The sequence below is a fragment of the Scardinius erythrophthalmus genome (assembly GCF_964197995.2).
Source record: "Scardinius erythrophthalmus genome assembly, chromosome: 11".
Taxonomy (NCBI): Eukaryota; Metazoa; Chordata; class Actinopteri; order Cypriniformes; family Leuciscidae; genus Scardinius; species Scardinius erythrophthalmus.
In genome coordinates, this window is record NC_138231.1 from 13,843,942 (window position 1) to 13,863,176 (window position 19,235).

The 19,235-nt window shown below is 36.3% G+C and overlaps 1 protein-coding gene across 7 annotated transcripts in view; it reads left to right on the plus strand.

The window, feature by feature from the left end:
- The first annotated feature begins 647 nt into the window (after positions 1-647).
- Positions 648-19,235, plus strand: part of rock2b (rho-associated, coiled-coil containing protein kinase 2b) — a 57,679-nt gene continuing 39,091 nt past the window's right edge. For 5 of the 7 annotated variants that reach the window (XM_081378741.1, XM_081378742.1, XM_081378738.1 and 2 more), the window contains exons 1-14: positions 746-1,011; positions 5,327-5,408; positions 8,368-8,468; positions 8,943-9,080; positions 10,054-10,314; positions 12,435-12,579; positions 12,679-12,817; positions 14,265-14,356; positions 16,044-16,206; positions 17,187-17,271; positions 17,612-17,700; positions 18,187-18,235; positions 18,342-18,477; positions 18,887-18,978. In XM_081378741.1, coding sequence (XP_081234867.1) covers positions 871-1,011; positions 5,327-5,408; positions 8,368-8,468; positions 8,943-9,080; positions 10,054-10,314; positions 12,435-12,579; positions 12,679-12,817; positions 14,265-14,356; positions 16,044-16,206; positions 17,187-17,271; positions 17,612-17,700; positions 18,187-18,235; positions 18,342-18,477; positions 18,887-18,978 — 1,713 coding nt within the window. In that variant the 5' untranslated portion in view covers positions 746-870. Of the gene's footprint in view, positions 1,012-5,326; positions 5,409-8,367; positions 8,469-8,942; positions 9,081-10,053; positions 10,315-12,434; positions 12,580-12,678; positions 12,818-14,264; positions 14,357-16,043; positions 16,207-17,186; positions 17,272-17,611; positions 17,701-18,186; positions 18,236-18,341; positions 18,478-18,886; positions 18,979-19,235 lie in introns of all 7 variants that reach the window. The other 2 variants (XM_081378743.1, XM_081378740.1) reach the window with 1 other exon arrangement.

A 19,235-nucleotide genomic window follows, 5' to 3' on the forward strand; every position in this document is an offset into this window, starting at 1 on the left:
CAGCATGTGTTACAACCTACCCCGGTATTGTTTGTAACAAAGGTAGGCTACACCATGTATTGGACACCAACTCACGAGGTATAGGTGATATTCTTGTAGAGGATTGAATTGGTGCCATTTGTAGTGAACACATGTGGGTACTTTGTATACAATTTTGAGAACTCTAGCTACAAAATTCAGTGAGTTACTGAAGCAAAAAGTGTTACAACCATACCCGGTCTCCTACATTTACATATACACATGAAAGACGTCTAATATAAGCTCACTTTTACGCATGGCGTCAAAAATACATGTAACCGTCTAAATATATCTAGTGTAGGCTAGTATATCGGGTCGTATTTAGAGAGTGACGTTTGGCTGGTAAAAGCGATGGCTGAGATAAGATCCAAAGAATTCCAGTGACCGCAGGGGAGGGACACGCGCTGCGACAAAGAAAAACGCCATTCAGATTTACATCTGCATGGGCTACATGTTCTCATTACTCCCCTCTGCTTAAAATACTACTACTACTAATAATAATAATAGAGTCAGGAATATCAAGTGTGTGATTTTAAACCATATACTGCAAAAAACACAGACCGTAGACGGAAGGGTTTTCCCCCTGAACCGGAGCGGGAGAAACATATTGCTTCCTGAACGCTTGGGTCTAACCTTTGATTTCATATGCTGGCAGTAGCACGCGGAACGCCACTGTCATTTATGATCCTAGGAAAGGACACACGACAACTGTTTTCAGAATATTTATGCAATGTATGGAGTCGTTGGCTAAAGAACTCATTCATCCAGAACCGGTGAGCTTTCATAAAGCGTCGCGTTGAGGTACGGCAGGTACTGACAAGTTTGATTCGGACGTTTGAAGTCCGCAATCTGATGTCTACCGGGACCTTCATTAGCCTACACCGAACTGCCGCAATGTCGACCGGAGCAGGAAAGAGACTAGAAACTCGGGTGAGAAAACTGGAGTCAATCATCAAGGACCAACGATCAGCGTTGAATTTGGAGAGTTTGCTGGTAAGGTTATAGAATAATGGGATGCTATACAAAAGCAAAAGTTTTTTTTATACACATTGTAACTGACATACCTACATAAGGCATGGGAGGTTTTGCTGTTCTGTTGAAGTGTAATGACATTGCGTTTACAAACTGTGATATCTTAATTTGGTCATATTCTGATTCTACAAACACATTTTAATTGCATAACATACTGTTGTTTATAAAAAACAAAACAAAAACAAACAAAAACAACAAATGAGACTGCTGCTGACATTTGGATCATGTAAACACCTTTTTAAGAATAATTATTCACAGGCCGTATCCAGGCCCCAGTGCAGGTTGTCGAAATCACGTCCCTGGTCCCCCCTCGGCTGAAATCGTGCGCCCCCCGAAAGCAGGGAATCATCACCACCTTTCTCCAGCTACGGCCCTGACTGAGTATAATATCCACCCAAAACAAAAGTAATTCTGGATAATATTAGGTAAATATAGTAAAAAAAGCAGATTTTTAAGAAAAACACTTTTGCAGTGAGAAGTAAAGTTTTTATTTTATTTTAGTTTTTTATTAGAATTTTACAAACATTGTAAACATCTTGGCCTACATTTTTCTTATGAAATTTTTGTCAATAATAATAAGTTGATTCAATTCAATCCAAAATGACTAAAATGTACAGTAATAGCAAGAGCTGGTATCTCCAGTATTTCTAGAATGCAATTGCATGTTTGTTCAGAATATAATGATTACATGTGTACATGAATTTTTAAAAGAGCTGTGGAGCAGAATCTTAATTTTAGAATAAAGACTTTACCAGAATATCAAGCTTAATTTTAATATTACATTTTTGGTATTTAAATTACATATATGGGCCACATTGGCTATTACAAATAATGTTTATAAAAGTTTACTTGTATTTTGTTCATTATTACAATATATTACAAAACAATGTTAATATTACATACTCTTTAATATATCACCCAGCAAGATATTGAAGAGACCGGAAAGCTCTTCATACACATATAGGTTGTACAACACTATAAACAAAAGTGCACTACATGTTGAGGGTGTAAACAAATAAGTGGATGTTTGTCCCAGAGGATTGTGGTAATGTTCCTGTGTCTTATCTCTGATCAGTATGTTATCAACACGACCACAGCAATGTTGCTGTCTTTTGACGATAATATTTTCTCCAAATATAGCAGCTAAAGTATCAGGCTTCACTTGTTTTCAATTATACACACATATCATTAGAGAGCAGGAAGAAACTTTATGAAATGTGAAGACACCATGCATGTGTAATCAATGACTGGGTTAGGGTGAAATGTGAGGACTTGTCGAGCAAGCTTTACAGAGTGAGAATGACTAGAATGTGTGCTCCTATTGTCAATTTCCATCAAAGAGTGAATTCTCTCACCTTATTGCCCAGCATTCTCCTCTGCAGAAGAAAACCCTCATTCCAGACAAGCACTGCATTTTTGAGCAAGATTGAAAGTTGGCACACCCTGCTTTCACTGGATAATTCTTTACAGTGCAGCACTATCAAAATCTTACAGTGCATTTATTACAAGGAAGCTGTCTTAATAAGCCCCCTGTTATTGGACACTTCATCTCACTGAAGCACACTTGTTCAATGCCATCAGTACCTAAAACCTTTTGTTGACTAATGCTGCATCCACACCACTAGGTGTCAGCATGAGTTCATGACATCTTACTGTATCAGCCAGTGTGCGTGCAAATTAATTAAAATTATTAATTAAAATAAACTTGGCGCTTACATATTCATGCATACATATTTAAACACACACAAACCCTTATAAATCTCTGGTTAGGTAGCAACTGTTTTATTAATGGAAAATGATAGCTATCTTTGAACAAGCACTAGAGGTTATTGGGTGTATTTTTGGTGTATGTGTGTGTGTGTGTGTGTGTGTGTGTGTGCATCATTCTCTGGCTATGGGAGGCCCAGGGAAAGACCTAACTAAATCCCAGATCGTCGTTCTACAGCACGTTTACTTAAATACATCCACTCACCACCTCATCTGCTTGTTATATCCTATCTTCCATCCCTTCCAAGTCATGGTTGTCAGACAAAGCAGCTCCATTTTAGTTTTGTGATGTCATTGTGAATATCACTAACTCATTCTGACACTGAAGTCATTTAACACTATGGGCCCTATTTTAACGATCTGAAACGCAAGTGTCAAAGCGCAAAGCGCAAGTAACTTTGTGGGCGGGTCTTGGCGCTGTTGCTATTTTCCCGGCGGGATAAATGACTCTTGCGCCAGGCGCAAATCTAAAATGGGTTGGTCTGAAGTAGCTTCATTATTCATAGGTGTGGTTTGGGCGTAACGTGAAATAAACCAATCAGAGCGTCATCTCACATTCCCTTTAAGAGCAGGCGCGTTTGTTCTAAAGCGGATTCCTATTGTAACGGTGGATTTGCCAGGCGCGCACCAGGAGCGGTTCACAGCCAAGGAGACCGACGTTCTCGTCAGGGACGTTGGGGATGGAGAAACACACCCAAATTAACTTCGGTTAAAAAGGCGTATGATAATTTGGGTAAATGTGTAAGCTAGATGTATGCTTTTATAATAAAGTGTCTATCTATCTATCTATCTATCTATCTATCTATCTGTCTATCTGTCTATCTGTCTATCTATCTATCGTAATAATGTATGATTTGCCAAAATGAAAACTGCTGCTTCTGTGTAGATGAGAGAATCAAAGTGCATTCACGTTGTGCACACGCTACATTGATTATGGCCAAGCATGCGCCCTAAAATAGCTTATGAATAACATGCGCAACGCGCCACTGACTTTAAACTATTTTTTCCTGGTTAGTGGCGCAATGGTTTTCTAAACCTGCAAAATAGCATGAAGGAACGTTTGCGCTGGAACACGCCTCCTCTTTGCGCTGAACCGCCCCGGGGAGCGCAAGTGTATTTCTTAATTAACCGACGTGCTTCTGTGGAGGGAAAAGCGCGCTTTGCGCGGGTGCAAAATAGGAATGATACATGCGTCGGTGTACAAAGTCAATTGCGCTGGGTGCAAGATAGGGCCCTATGTGTTCTACTTTCATTGTAATATTTGTGATGCAACTGAACTATGAGCACTTTTTTTAATGACTAATGATCTAAATTGGATACAGACTCATTGTCCTGCTGTGTTGCTACCAGGGGAAATGTCATACAGGAAGCTGAGGTCACATCCTTCAGTTGAGGAGAGAGATAGCTGGCTCCAGCTTCCTTTGAGTGTGTGTTTGCACTTTTGAACACTATTGTGGACTGACTCGTGGTACAGGGAAAACAGGATTCTGTCATTGTTAATTGTGCATGCATGTGTTTTTGGTTTGTATGTGAGTGTGCTGATTTTTGTTACGGAAGGAGAATTCATGTAATACATAATTAATGAAATAATGTTTTCAATGTATATAACGTACACTACCGTTCAAAGGTTTGGGGTCGGTAAGATTTTTTTATTTTTTTTTGGAAAAAGCCTCTTGCGCTTACCGACGCAGCAATAATAATTAATGAATAATTAATATATAATTAATATAAATATTTAATTATATGAAATGAAATAATAAATGCCTTTACTCTCACTTTTGATCAATTTAATGTATCCTAGCTAAATGAAAGCATTAATTTCTTTCAAAAAATAAAGTCTTACTGACCCCAGACATTGAAAGCTTGTGTATGTACATGGTGAACGAATGTAAGATGCAGTGATATAACGCAGTTCCGTCGACTGGCCTGAAACTCTCACATTAGCCCCGTGCGATTGAACTGTTCTTTCTGTTGAGCCCTGGATTAGCTGTTTTTCTTTTTCCAGCTGCAGCAATACACCCTTATTAACCTTTTATGTTGGGCCAACTTGTTTATGATGTTGGCTCGAGCAAATGGAAGTGTTTGGGTGGGGAATGTTTGGGGGATGGTGGTTTGTGTGTGTCTTTGTATTTTTAGCTTTTTGCAGTGTCATTTTGTGTGTTTGGAGGGATATGTAGGGTCATTTCCAGGATCATTCAGTATATCATTCACATCATTAATTTCCTAAAGTAATTTATAAGAATATAGTTACTTAATTCTAACTGTAAAGGTGGCTATACAGGCCTAAAATGTTTGGATTTCGATCCAAAGAAAAATGACACAACAGTACTGTCTGTCAGAGTGAGCTTAGTTCAGGGATTAAAGGAGAGTTATGAACTCGCTCAAAGAGTGGATTTTTAGCTGTGTGAATAAAGAGGAAAGCCCATAGTAGCAACAGAAATTGGTGTGTATATGAGTTAAATAAGAACTATATATCTTAAGTGTTTTTTTTTTGTCTTCTCTTCTGCAGGATTCAGTAACTGCCCTGGCCCTTGATCTGAACCATCCCGCACTGAGAAAGAACAAAAACATAGATGCCTTCTTAAACCGATGTAAGTCTCTTTAGAACAAATGCAAGTCTCTTTAATTATAACTTTATTTTTATATAAAAATAAAATAAAAATAACTTATTACTTAATATTTTTTCTGGCATATTATTTTTTATAGATCAGCCTGTGTATCTATATATATTGGTATAGCAATACATGGAAATGTCAATACATATCCAAACGCTACTGACAGTCTTGTCAACACGCAATAGATGCCTTTCATTTGCATTTAGTTATTTAGAGTAAATATTGTATAAAATTAGTTCTTTAATTGTTTTTTAGTTCACTCAATTTCAGAAAGCAATATGCATCATTATTACAGTGTGTGTATATGTATAGATATTTATATATATCATGTATACAGTATATGAAGACTTAAGATGCAAAGGCCTCTAAGTGCCATCTGAAATAATTACATGTATAATAATAATAATTATTTCTTCTAGAATGATCATTTTTATCAAGCTTGTATGTTTATGTTCAGTTATTTCACTTTAATGGCAATGAAAATTACCTATTAATTGTCATTAAAGTGAAATTACTGAACCTAAATATATGAGCTTGATAAAAATGCTCATTTTAGAAGAAAATTTCAGATGGCACTTAGAGGCTTTTGCATCTGAAGTCTTCATATACATTTATATATATGTATAGTACATATAAAATAGCATATATTAGAATGTATAGTATATATATTATATTACAAGTAAAAATATAGCTGCGAGCAGCGATTACGGGCCCCAGCCGGTAGCACCGCAACCCCAGTGCCTTTAGTTACTTAAAGGCACTGGGGTGGCGGTGCCGCCGGCTTTGGCCCTTCATATATATATATATATATATATATATATATATATATATATATATATATATATATATATATATATATATATATATATATATATTATATATATATATATTTATATATATATATATACACAGTATATATAAAAGACATAAAATATTACTTTACTTACCTTATTCTGATTTTATGATACACTCAAAATATCCCACAACAAATCCTTTAAATTTAATTTAAAATAAAAACGAAGGTCAGCAGTGTTGCGCTCATGTAATCCTCTCATTAAAATCAAAATGTTTCAACATTTGTGATGTATTTGGATGCTAAACTATTCTTTATTATAGGATTTGTACTTTACTCGTGTTCCTTAGGAGGAGTAGGTAAAAACTCAGAGTCTGAAATATCCAAAAAATCCACATTCAGACCTAAATATCTGACTTCCTGTTGGTCGGAGCTAATGACTGTAAATTAGAAAGTTGTCCGGCTTGATGAGAACAATATAGGTACTGATTTTTGTAACTGTTGGTAAAAGTAACCCCCCCACTTTTGAAAAACATTTTGAAAGTGACACACTTCCTGCTGCCAGTTGGTGGCGCTATAACTTTGACTCACAATAGTTACATCCATCTGATCAGCCTCTTACCACGAACACACTGCTGAAGTTTCATCAAGATCAGTTAATGTGTGCAGAAGTTATACCACTTCGTGTTTCTCTTTTCTCGCCATAAATTCGTGTCCTCGCCACGGCCAAACCGTTCGAGATATCAAAAATTCGTCCGCAATTTAGCATCCTCAATGTCTTGACTTCATGCACACCGAGTTTGGAGGTGATTGGATGAATTCTCTAGGAGGAGTACATCAAATTCCACAGCATGCGTTTTTCAAACAACCCATAATAGCCGACTTCCTGTTGGGCGGAGCTAATAACTTAGAGTGCGGAAGTTGTTCGGCCTGATGAGATCTATATGTGTACCGAGTTTCATATTAATTCAGGCAAGCGTGTTTGATATATGGACCAAGTTTTCAGACCCCGTTCAAGGGGGCGCTGTTGAGCCCCCCTGCCACGCCCAGGTACCAGCTTCAGCCCGGCCCTGATGGCCGCAGGTTCTGACCTGTGTGCAAAGTTTCAAGAGTTTTCGAGCACGTTAAGGGCCCCAAAAGACCCTGAAACCTTGAAAAACAATTATAAAAGCAACTTTCTCCTAACAGACAAATCCCCCACACCCCCCCCACACACACAGAGACACAGATACAGAGAGAGAGAGAGAGAGAGAATTCTCCAGAAAAATCACATTCAAACCAAAATATCTGACTTCCTTTTGGTCGGAGCTAATAACTCTAAATTAGAAAGTTGTCCGGCTCGATAAGAACAATATACATACCGATTTTTGTGATTCTAGGAAAAACTAAGCCCCCATTTTTGACTAAAGGTGGCGCTACTGAGCCATTCCACCACGCCCGTTTCTAAAACTTTGCACATGTCTACTGTATAATAAATGTGATGTGTCTGTCGAGTTTCATGCATTTTCAAGCATGTGAAGAGTCTCAAAAGCATCCGAAAAGAATATTAAAGTTTGATGCGTTGCCACGGCAACAGTATCTAAGATAGGTTCTGACCTGTGTGCAAAGTTTCAAGAGTTTTTGAGCATGTTAAGGGCCCCAAAAGTGGCAAAAAGGCAAAAAAAAAAAATAATGATGAAAAAAAAATAAAAAATTAAAATAATAATCCTTACGAAAACAATAGGGCCTTCGCCCTTTCAGGGCTTGGGCCCTAATAATATATAAACTTTTATCAGCCTTTGGCCACTGTGCTTTCTACCATTAAAAAACAATCTATTAAATTCACTAGTCAAGCAGAATCAGACATTATAATTTTATCAAGGGGCATCATTTGACCCCTGGAAATTAGTTTGAGAGAAATTGTTTTCTTAATGCCTAAAAGTGCATTATACAATTATATTATGATATGATCAAACTATCAGGAATGTTTGGAAATAATTATTTTAATCAAATATTTTTTTTATTTAAATTTAATTGATAAATTAAAACATTTAATTAAATAATTGGGGGATTTTTTTTTTTTTTTTTACCCTGGTATAATGTTTTTTTTATAATTAAATGATAAACATCATTCATATAATATGTGTCGTCTAATATCTCTAGATGAAAAGGCTGTGTGCTGCATTAGGGAACTACAGGTGAAGCTGGATGATTTCGAAAGAGTCAAACTGATTGGTCGTGGAGCGTTTGGCGCAGTGCAGCTGGTTAGTGAGTGTGTTTCAGAAAGTTGTGTGGGTGTGTGTTTATGTGAGAGTCTGCCCCTGTTATCTGCTGTTTGTTTTCAGGCATAGCCTTTTGTCTGTGTGTGTGTATGGTAATGCCTGTGAGGCTTGTACGCACATGTTCTGCCTGATTCTACTTACCTACAACAACACAGAGCATGCATGCTTTTGTGTCCTTGGCATAGGCACAACATATTTTATTATTTTAGGAAGCTGATAGTTTCACACTTGTCAGTGAAAAGAGTGTCAGAGTCAGTCTTTTTAAATGTTTATCAATGATAGAGCATAATGTGTTGCTTATGCATGCATTGAAAAAATTAAGTGTTCAGTTACACATCACAGTGAGATACATAAAATACTTTTTAAATATGCGTTAAACAGCATATTGCAGAATGCACATTGCTTGCAAGGATTTATATAAATGTTTATGTTGATAATGAACATATGTGCCTATAGGTACGACACAAGGCTTCTCAAGAAGTGTATGCCATGAAGCAACTCAGCAAGTTTGAGATGGTCAAGCGCTCTGACTCTGCCTTCTTCTGGGAGGAGCGTGACATCATGGCATTCTCCAAGAGTCCTTGGATAGTTCAGGTGGGATTCACATTTTTTGTATTGTGTAATTCAGAATGGTTAGTTAGGTTGTTTAATATCTTTATCTGAAAACTCAACAAACTGAAAAACGATAGTGCATACCATGAGTGTAAGAACACTAAAATATTAAAGTAAATAATCACCTTTAGGGATGTCAAAATTACCAGCAAAGCTAAGTTCATAATAAACTGCAAAAATGCAAAGCAAGTGCTATCTGACTGACAGGTGGCTGTTTTTGAATGCTTGCCCCTCACAGGATGCACTTGTGTATGTTGTAGTCCTATAAAGACGGTCAGTTATGTCCTAATATAAATAGGCAAGAGAAACGCAAGAAACGAAGAAAGATAAATGTAAGATCTGTTCATTAGACCTTGAAGCCTTATAGAATAGCTGCTGTTTTGTTGATATGCTGGTAATATTAAAGGACAAATCAAGTGAAAAATGAACCTAGGGGTAATTAACACATGGTTACCGAGTCGATCGTTCTCTGCGATGCGTTTTCATGAAAATCGAATGGAAAGAGTTTTATTTATAAAAACAGATTAGCTCATAACACTAGTAACGATCGACTCGGTAACCATGTGTTAATTAGCCCTAGGTTCATTTTTCACTTGATTTGTCCTTTAATAAAAAAAATGTGTTCTTTATTATGGATTGTTTATCAAGAATTTATACTTGAAGACTACATGTACCTCTTTATTTATTTTATATTTATAATATTTATTTAATCATGTATACATTTAAATATTTACTTAAATGTAGTTAATATTAATATTAAAATATATTATTCCCAATTGTGATTACTTATTATTATATTATTATTAACGCAATTATTATTAAATAAAGGACTGTGTTCAGTAGCTTATTAGTTGCTATTTAATATCGCTATCGTATATATTTCACAATTGGTACCAACTTTTGAAATGTTGGTATTATGACACCTCTGTTCACCTCACTCTTTATGTCCACATAGCTGTGCTGTGCGTTCCAAGATGAGAAGTACCTCTATTTGGTGATGGAGTTTATGCCCGGTGGTGACCTGGTGACTCTGACCAGTAACTATGACATCCCAGAGGAGTGGGCTCGGTTCTACACAGCAGAAGTGGTGCTGGCACTAGACGCTATTCATTCTCTGGGCTTTATCCACAGAGACATTAAACCAGACAACATGCTGCTTGACCGTAACGGACACCTTAAACTCGCTGACTTTGGAACATGCATGAAGATGGACTCGGTGTGTCCTGGCTTGTGATAAGTGTATCTGATGTGTGTTTATGTAATTGAGTGTGCAGGAGAGAGAAAGAGAGGGTCTGCGTTTCAAATCGTGTAGTATGCAGGATTGTAGTGTGCATTGACAATTTTAAAGGGATAGTTCACTTTGAAATAAAATGTTGGTATGTTTTAGCTTACCTCAAGGGCATCCAAGATGTAGGTGTCTTTTTTTCCGCAGTAGTTTCAATTTTGATATTTTTAGGTCAAACTGTTCTTGTCTGTCAGTCATTTAATGCAGGTCTGTGGTCACTGTCTCAAAGAGCATGCACAGAGTCCAAATTAAAACAATTCCCCATCGTCCAAATTAAACAATTCCCCATCGTAAGTACACATTGATGGCCTAAGAAACGAAACGAGCGGTTTGTGTGAGAAAACGAACAGTATTTATATCGTTTTTACCTCTTATACACAGCCACGTCCAAGTGATCTGAGGGCGCGCGCGCATCCTGGTGTGTGACGTGTACGCAGACTGGTGCATAGATATATACACTAGATGTCGTCTTGTCTACGGCAGTTCATTGGAACGAATGCCTTTAAGGCGACATCTAGTGTATATATCTATACCAGGATGCGCGCGCGCCCTCAGATCACTTGGACGTGGCTGTCTACAGTATAAGAGGTAAAAACGATATAAATACTGTTCGTTTTCTCACACAAACCGCTCGTTTCGTGTCTTAGGCCATCAATGTGTACTTATGATGGGGAATTGTTTTAATTTGGACTCTGTGCATGCTCTTTGAGACAGTGACCACAGACCTGCATTAAATGACTGACGGACAAGAACGGTTTGACCTAAAAATATCAAAATTGCGGAAAAAAAGACACCTACATCTTGGATGCCCTTGAGGTAAGCTAAAACATACCAACATTTTATTTCAAAGTGAACTATCCCTTTAAGACAAAGCTGTTCAGGAAACCTGTTTAAAACGATCTTGGATTTACTCTGCAGAAATCCCCCATGCTGTTAGAATTATGTCAGTGCTGCCATCTTGTGGAGAGATCATATAGTGTATTCTGTATGTGTATAGTGCAGCCATAATTATGATAACATTGTCAGTAGATTAGCAGTGCTGGGGAGTAACTGTTTATATGCAATCTAGATTTTGTAATCAGATTCCAAAAATGAAATGCTTGTAATTAGATTATATTACATTTTAAAATACACTCTAAAAAATGCTGGGTTGTTTCAACCCAACTTTGGGTCAAATATGGACAAACCCAGCCGTTGGGTTAATTTTTTAATACATTTTTTAACCCAACATTTGGGTTTGTCCATATTTGACCCAAAAATGGGTTGAAACAACCCATCATATTTCAGAGTGTACTAATAATCAGACTACAGTTACTTTTTATTGATTACGTGATTCATGAATCTCAAAATTGTTGCATAGCAAAACCTTTTTCTAATTTATTGATTCTCCTTCATTTTTCTTTTTCATCTATCTAAAAAGCCTATTGCATATATATGTTTGGGAAGTTTCCACTTTTAGGGAATTGCACACACATACCAGTCACTAGTTGCGTGGCTATAATTACATGGTAATTTGAGAGGCCACAGCATTTGACTACTGGATTTTCAGATCATATTCACTTCTATGGCGCGTTTTCTCAACTTTGCAACACTGCATATCTTATCAACTTCCGCCAAACACATTTTAATTATTGTTTGAATTATAAAAGCAATAGTTTGGGAATCTCTGGTGTAATATTTAATGCACTCGTTGTTGATTACAATTTTTTTTATATTTTCTTTCTTTCTGTATATTAATATGATACAAGATATCTTATTCAAATCGATGTGAAAAACAACTTTGGTCAAAAGTAATCCAAAAGTAGGCAGATTATATTACCTAAAAGGTGTAATGTAATCGATTCTGTAATTTGTATTTAGTAACGGAATACAATTTGTAAGCAATCTTCCCAGCACTGTTTATAAGGTGGTTTTAAAGCAGAAATTTGTATATTTTTAATTGTTAAAATACTTATTATATTTCAGCTTAATATGCACAGACAACACAGAAACTTTATCTTAACCAATCTATATAATGTAATTATTATATATGTATCTGTATGTGTGTTTAGACTGGTATGGTCCGCTGTGACACTGCTGTCGGGACTCCTGATTACATTTCACCAGAGGTTTTGATGTCACAAGGAGGGACGGGTTACTATGGCCGCGAGTGTGACTGGTGGTCTGTTGGCGTTTTCATTTATGAGCTGCTAGTGGGTGAGTAGCACCAACTTCATCTGTATCTTCCTGTCTGCTGTAATCTCATCTCACTATTCTTACCATCCTACATATTCATTCTTCTGTTGACTTGGGCAGGTGACACACCATTTTATGCTGAATCCCTAGTGGGAACCTATGGAAAGATCATGGATCATAAAAACCGCTTAACTTTCCCAGATGATATGGAATTGTCAAAGGAAGCCAAGAACCTCATCTGTGCCTTTCTGACTGACAGGTGAGAGAGAAGGTTTGGATGGAGTCACCTTTATTAAACATTAGTCCCTTATTATCCTTAGCTGTAATGTCAAAATAAACATGGAAAAATATTAATTCATTTCTAGAGCTTGGCTGATAGTGGATTTTGATAATGATAAATACATTGTGAACATCAGTAATATGAATAAAAACTATATATTCAATTTAAAATAGGGCTGAACTTTATTGCAAAATAGAAAATAATGACTTAACCATGATGTTTTGTAATTAAGTAAATACAATTTTTATTGTCATATGAAATCTTACCGTGGGGTACGTCTTTTTTGTTGTTGAAGAAATTAATACTCAGCAAGGACACCTTAAAAGTGACAACAAAGACATTTATAATGTTGCTAAATTATTTCAAATAAATGATGTTCTTTTGAACTTTTTATTCATCAAAGAATCCTGAGGGAATAAATGTATCACAGTTTCCACAAAAATATTAAGCAGCATAACTGTTTTCAATATTGATTAATATTGAATAATAAGAAATGTTTCTTGAGCAGCAAATCAGCATATTAGAATGATTTCTGAAGGATCATGTGACACTGAAGACTAGAGTAAAGATGCTGAGAACTCAGCTCTGCCATTACAGGAATAAATTACATTTTAAAATATATTAACAAAAATAGAGCACAGTTAATTTAAACTGTAATAATTTTTCACAATATTATTAACATTTGTACTGTATTTTTGATCAAATAAATGCAGCCTTGAAGAGCATAAGATATATATATATATATATATATATATATATATATATATAAAGAATCATACAAACAGCAAACTTTTGAATGGTAGAGTATAAAATATATAAAATAAAATCAACTAAAGTCTTGACTTTTTTAAAGATGATATAACAGTCTACCTTTTCATTTTATGCATTTAAGAGCCAGTCACTGGTAAAACATCAACTTCATGTCTTCATCTTTATACCTGGTCACTCTTTCAGCCTGACAACTTCAAACTGTTTTCCTATAACTCCATTTTTCCTCTCTCTTTCTCCTCCCTCTCACATGCGCACACATACGTGCATTCCTGATCAAATATCCAGAGAGGGGCTTTATGATTTCTTCTCCTTGTGTTCATGTAAAGCATAACACACACCCCTCCCTTTGCATTCTGGGCTGCAGGAATGTCCCACATGTGGCAGTCCAAACTGCTGCACCCCTTTGAATCCAGATGCAAAGAAAGGGAGGGGAATTACTGTTCCTTATTTTTGGATGTTGCAGTTTGTGCTTATTTTTGGATGTTGCAGTTTGTGTCGCTTTCATTCCTCATCTCATCCATGCTCTGCCATTTCCCATCAGCCAGTCGCTGTTGGATGTTCCAGTCTCACACACACACACACATCACTTAGCGGATTAGTGAGTGTGGTTGTGGTTCTCCGTTTGGTTTGCTGACCAGTGTTTTGATATGTTCAGGGAGGTGAGGCTTGGCCGGACTGGAGTGGATGAAATAAAATGTCACCCCTTCTTCAAGAACGATCAGTGGACCTTCGACACCATACGAGACAGTAAGCCTCTGAGTGTGAGTGTGGCTGATCTGTGATCATAACTTGATAGTCACATTTATTCATTAAAATAACAACTAATCACTATTTATGAGTCAGTATTATTTACTACAACATTATGCATGTAGTGGTTGATAAAAATCAAAGAAATTTAGAATATACTCAAGTCTTGGATTGGATATTTCATTTGTGAGTGAGGAGTTTTGAACTGAGTCATTCATACAGTATCTGTTCAAATTATAGATATGTGATTTTGATTTTGAGTTTTTTTTTAATTTCCTGAAATTCCTCCTTTTTATTTTTCTCCACACACATGCAAACATTCACCTCACACCCTCATGTTATGCTATATATATAAAGTAATTTCAGTCATGCATACCAGTGTTGAGTTAGTTATTTAAAAAAAAGTAATTAATTACTAGCTACTAATTACTTCTTCAACAGTGTAATTAGATTACTCTACTAATTACTAAAGCCTGCATTGCATGAATTATTCTTGAACTGACCAAAGTATTTAAAGGGAGAAAGCTACATTAACAACATACATTTTAACATTAGATTTCTGCTGTTTTAAATTTTTTTATGTTAAATCCACTATTTTTTTGTATAGAATTGTTCTTAAGTCTATACAGTATTTGTAATTACATCAGAAGTAACTGTTATTAAATTACAGAAAATTTAAGAGTAATCCTTTTTTCAAAGGAAAACTAATTCAATTACAGTAATTGATTACTTAGTAATGCATTACATGTTGTAACTTTTGCTCCTTTCGTGGGGCGGGGCATGGTGCTCGGGACAGAGTTAAAGAGGTATTGGGTTGGTTTTAGTAAGGGTGGAACCCAACATGTGGCCCTTACACAGTTACTAACGAGAGAAGAGCCTCAAAACCACAGAGTTAAACTTGTTTTCCCCTCTTCTCTCTGTCCCTTGCTCCTGTGATGCCCAAATGCACACATTTCCTTTCTATCTAGCGTACTCTCTGCCTACACAGTAGTCTGTTATTAATGCATTGAGCATTCTGGGAATCTGAGCAACTGCGTCCATATATCTGCATGGTGCGGTATTGCCATATGGCAACATATACTTTTCTTGGTTTTCGGAATAAAATACAACAAATTGTGTTGTTGGAAAGAAACCAATTATATTTTCACTCCAAGACTGTTTTTCTTCCCATTCAGAGAAGGCACATTCTGACATGCTTTTTTATCTTCTTCTTTGCTACATCTTTGATAAGTTGTCTAAAGTGGCTGTAAAGTAAATTGAGAAAATATGAGTGTTTCCATTGTGGTACAGAGAAAGGCTACTCTGTACTACAATGGAATTACAGTAATTAATTCAGCCTCATTCCCATTAGATGTTTGACACATGTTCTCTCAGCGTGCTCAGTGTGTTAGCTCCAGAACCAGGGAGTGTTTTGGATTTGTAAGTGAGCGTGAGTGTGTGTATGCACAGTAGGTAGTGAGTAAGCACCGGCCAGCTTGGCAAATCATACGTGCCACTCCTCCCTTCAGTACAGTGTCTGCTTTGTGTGCTACACACACTGAGCCTTTCACTGTGAGACTCACTCACTCGCTCACACACACATACACTCAAACTCAAACAGGAGACACTATTTTTGCTCAAATCTTTTACAATATTCTCTCACACACTCCAACCCCCCCTCCCCCTCCTGTTTCTCTCTGTCTCTCAGCCATGGCTCCAGTGGTGCCGGAGCTGAGGAGCGATATTGACACCAGTAACTTTGATGATGATATAAAGGATGATCCTGGAGGAAACGAGACCTTCCCCCCTCCCCGTGCCTTTGCAGGAAATCAGCTACCGTTTGTGGGTTTCACCTATTTCAGGGAGGACCAGTAAGTGTGAAAATGTGTGCATTTTGTGTTTGTTTGTGACTAGATGGATTCTGATGGATTCTTTAAAAAATATATATATATTACATAATTTGTTTGTTGCATACTATAGTCATGTAAAATAACTAATGGTTGTGGAAAAAGGATTCAAAGAGTCCCAAAAGTGTTCCCACTCTTTTTGGCCAATGAATTTCCATGACTTTTTCTGCTGTTTCTGATTACTGGATAAAGATTTTAGAGATTTGCTCTTACAAAGAACAGTTTCTAGCCTGTGAATTATTTTTGAGCTGAACATAACTAGAAAGTAATATATTCAGCATAAAAAATTCTGATTATGCCAGGCCTGGATATAATAATAAAAAAAAGAGTTTCCGTGACTGTGAAAAGAAAAACGAAAAAGAAAAAATCTGAATTCATTTTTTACATATACTGTAAAAAGAGATAAATGAAATCTGTGACTGAAAAAAATTAAATCCCACATTTTAAACACTGTAGCGCTGTTTGACTTTTACACAGGTATCTTGTTCTCGCTCACTCACAGATGAACACTAAAAAGCTGTAAAACAAGCTCCTGTTATGGATTGATAGAGACAGGATGTACAGTATTTTTGCATGGTTATGGTAGCCGTGAATGAGTGCTGCATTTGTTCCATCACAATTCCCTCCTTTTTCCCTTATCCTTTCACTGTTTCCTCCCTGGCTCTCTCAGTTTCTCCAGTGTGGCTGAGTGAAGCCACATGGGCCGCTGTCAGAGCTGAGGAGATTGAAAAGTTGCTTTAAGATTTTAAAACCTTATGAAACCTTAAAGTGTGTTGCTGCTGAGTAATTAAGAACGACGCTAGCAGGTGATGAGTGGAACATTTTCCATAACACTAACTCACACACTCTCTCTCTCTCTCTCTCTCTCTCTCTCTCTCTCTCTCTCTCTCTCTCTCTCTCTCTCTCTCTCTCTCTCTCTCTCTCTCTCTCTCTCTCTCTCTCAGGTTGTTAACCTCAAAAAATAACTGTTCAGATGAGGACTCAAGTGCTAATAGTCTCATTGAGGATCATGGTTTAAACCATGCAGAGGTGCATATATATATTTTTTCATTTTTCTTTTAAATAATATTATAATAATAATGATTTATGTTAAATGATAGCCACTATAATCTTTTTGTTTTATGTCAATGAAGGGGTACTTGAGCCTTACTGTGGCACAAACTTAGCACTTAGATTACTAAAATAGCTCATGTGACTTATTCTGCAGCAGAATTTACCACAACCATTTTGTTTGGTGCCGTTACTCAACATAATTGGAGTGTTTCTCCACATTCTTTAGATAAGTGCTGCTTTTAATAGAATTGAAAACAACAACTTTGCATCAGTTGTTTGTTGATTCTTCAAATGTGTTTTTTTTGCATGTCCCTAGTCCAGTGACCTGCAGAAGAGGCTGAAAAGGTTGGAAGAAAAAGTCAAACATGAAATGCAAGCAAAGGAGGAACTGGAAAATAAATGCCGGTACAAATACTCGTAAACATAATGTGTAAATATAAAATGTTGAAATACATATTTTTTGTATTTTTGCATAAAAAAAAATTCTTTACAAATAACTTTTTAAAAAGAATATTATCAGCATAACAATTTAAGTGGGAATTTGAATTCTCTATCTCTCTCTCTCTACACACACACACACACACACATATATATATATATATATATATATATATATATATATATATATATATATATATATATATATATATATATATATATATATATATATATATATATACACATGTATACATAGAGTGTGTGTGTGTGTGTGTGTGTGTGTGTGTGTGTGTGTGTGTGTGTGTATGCATGTATATGTTGTAATTGTTGTATAGTGAATAATGAATGTTTAAATTCCTCAGAGATCCAGATTTTTGTTATTTGTGTCACAAAAAATAAAAAAACTCACTATCTTCACTTACAACAGATGTAAACTATGTTGTATCTTAACAGGACGGCAAATCAGCGGCTGGATAAGTTGTCCAAAGAGCTTGAAGAAGAAGTAAGACACATCTTTAAATTGCATTCACCCAACAAAGGCACTTGATATGAAACCATTCAGAAACAAAGTGCAACGAGTTCCTCTAACTGTTTGTTTCTTGTTGTAGGTGAATGCGAGACAAATGGTAGAAGACTCTCTGAGGGCACTGGAGAGAGAGAAAGCTTTACTGAAGCACCAGCGTTCTGAAAGCATAAGAAAGGCTGGCCAAGAGACAGACAGAAAGCGTCTTCTTGAGAATGAGGGTGAGAACAGCAGACAGAAACACACTCCATTGACCCTCAACATTGACAATGAATGCTGATTCATTTGAACAGTGACCAAACTGAGTATTTACTAGGGGTGGGAAAAAATCTATTCACCGATGCAATAATACTGGATCAATCTACAAAAAAATCATGATCATACATGCTTTTTAACTGGTGCATCTTTAACCATCTTAACCTACAACATTACTGAATATGCTGCTTTAGCTTCTCTGCCGCTTTTGCATGTTTAATATTGACGCTCATTCTTGATTCACTTAGGCACTGGTCCAAAGTTTCTACAAGATTTGCTCAGTACTAACCTCTGACATTCTCCCATCTAGAAACTATAAGTTCTGCTTTGCTGATGTTATGATGCTAACATATTTGGCATTTCTCTGTCCTGCAGTGGGCAGCCTGAGAGATCAGATAGCTGAACTGAAGAAGAAGAACCAGGACTCTCATCTCTCTGCTGAGAAGAACATTCACCTGGAGAGACAGGTTGGTCCCTCAGCAAAACTTTCCCAAACCTTTAACCTCAGAACAATAACTACTATTCAACAAATAGCCAGAGGCAAGGACATTTAAAAAAGTTTTTAAACATTTAGAAAACATCAAAAAATGGCTATAAGAAAAATAAAAGAGTAAACCTACTGAGGTTTGTGCTTGATACTAACGTAATTTGCCAGTGTTAAAATAATTTCTCCTATCCCAGCTAAAATATTTTAAAATATTGAAAAATAAACTTTTTAAAAGTT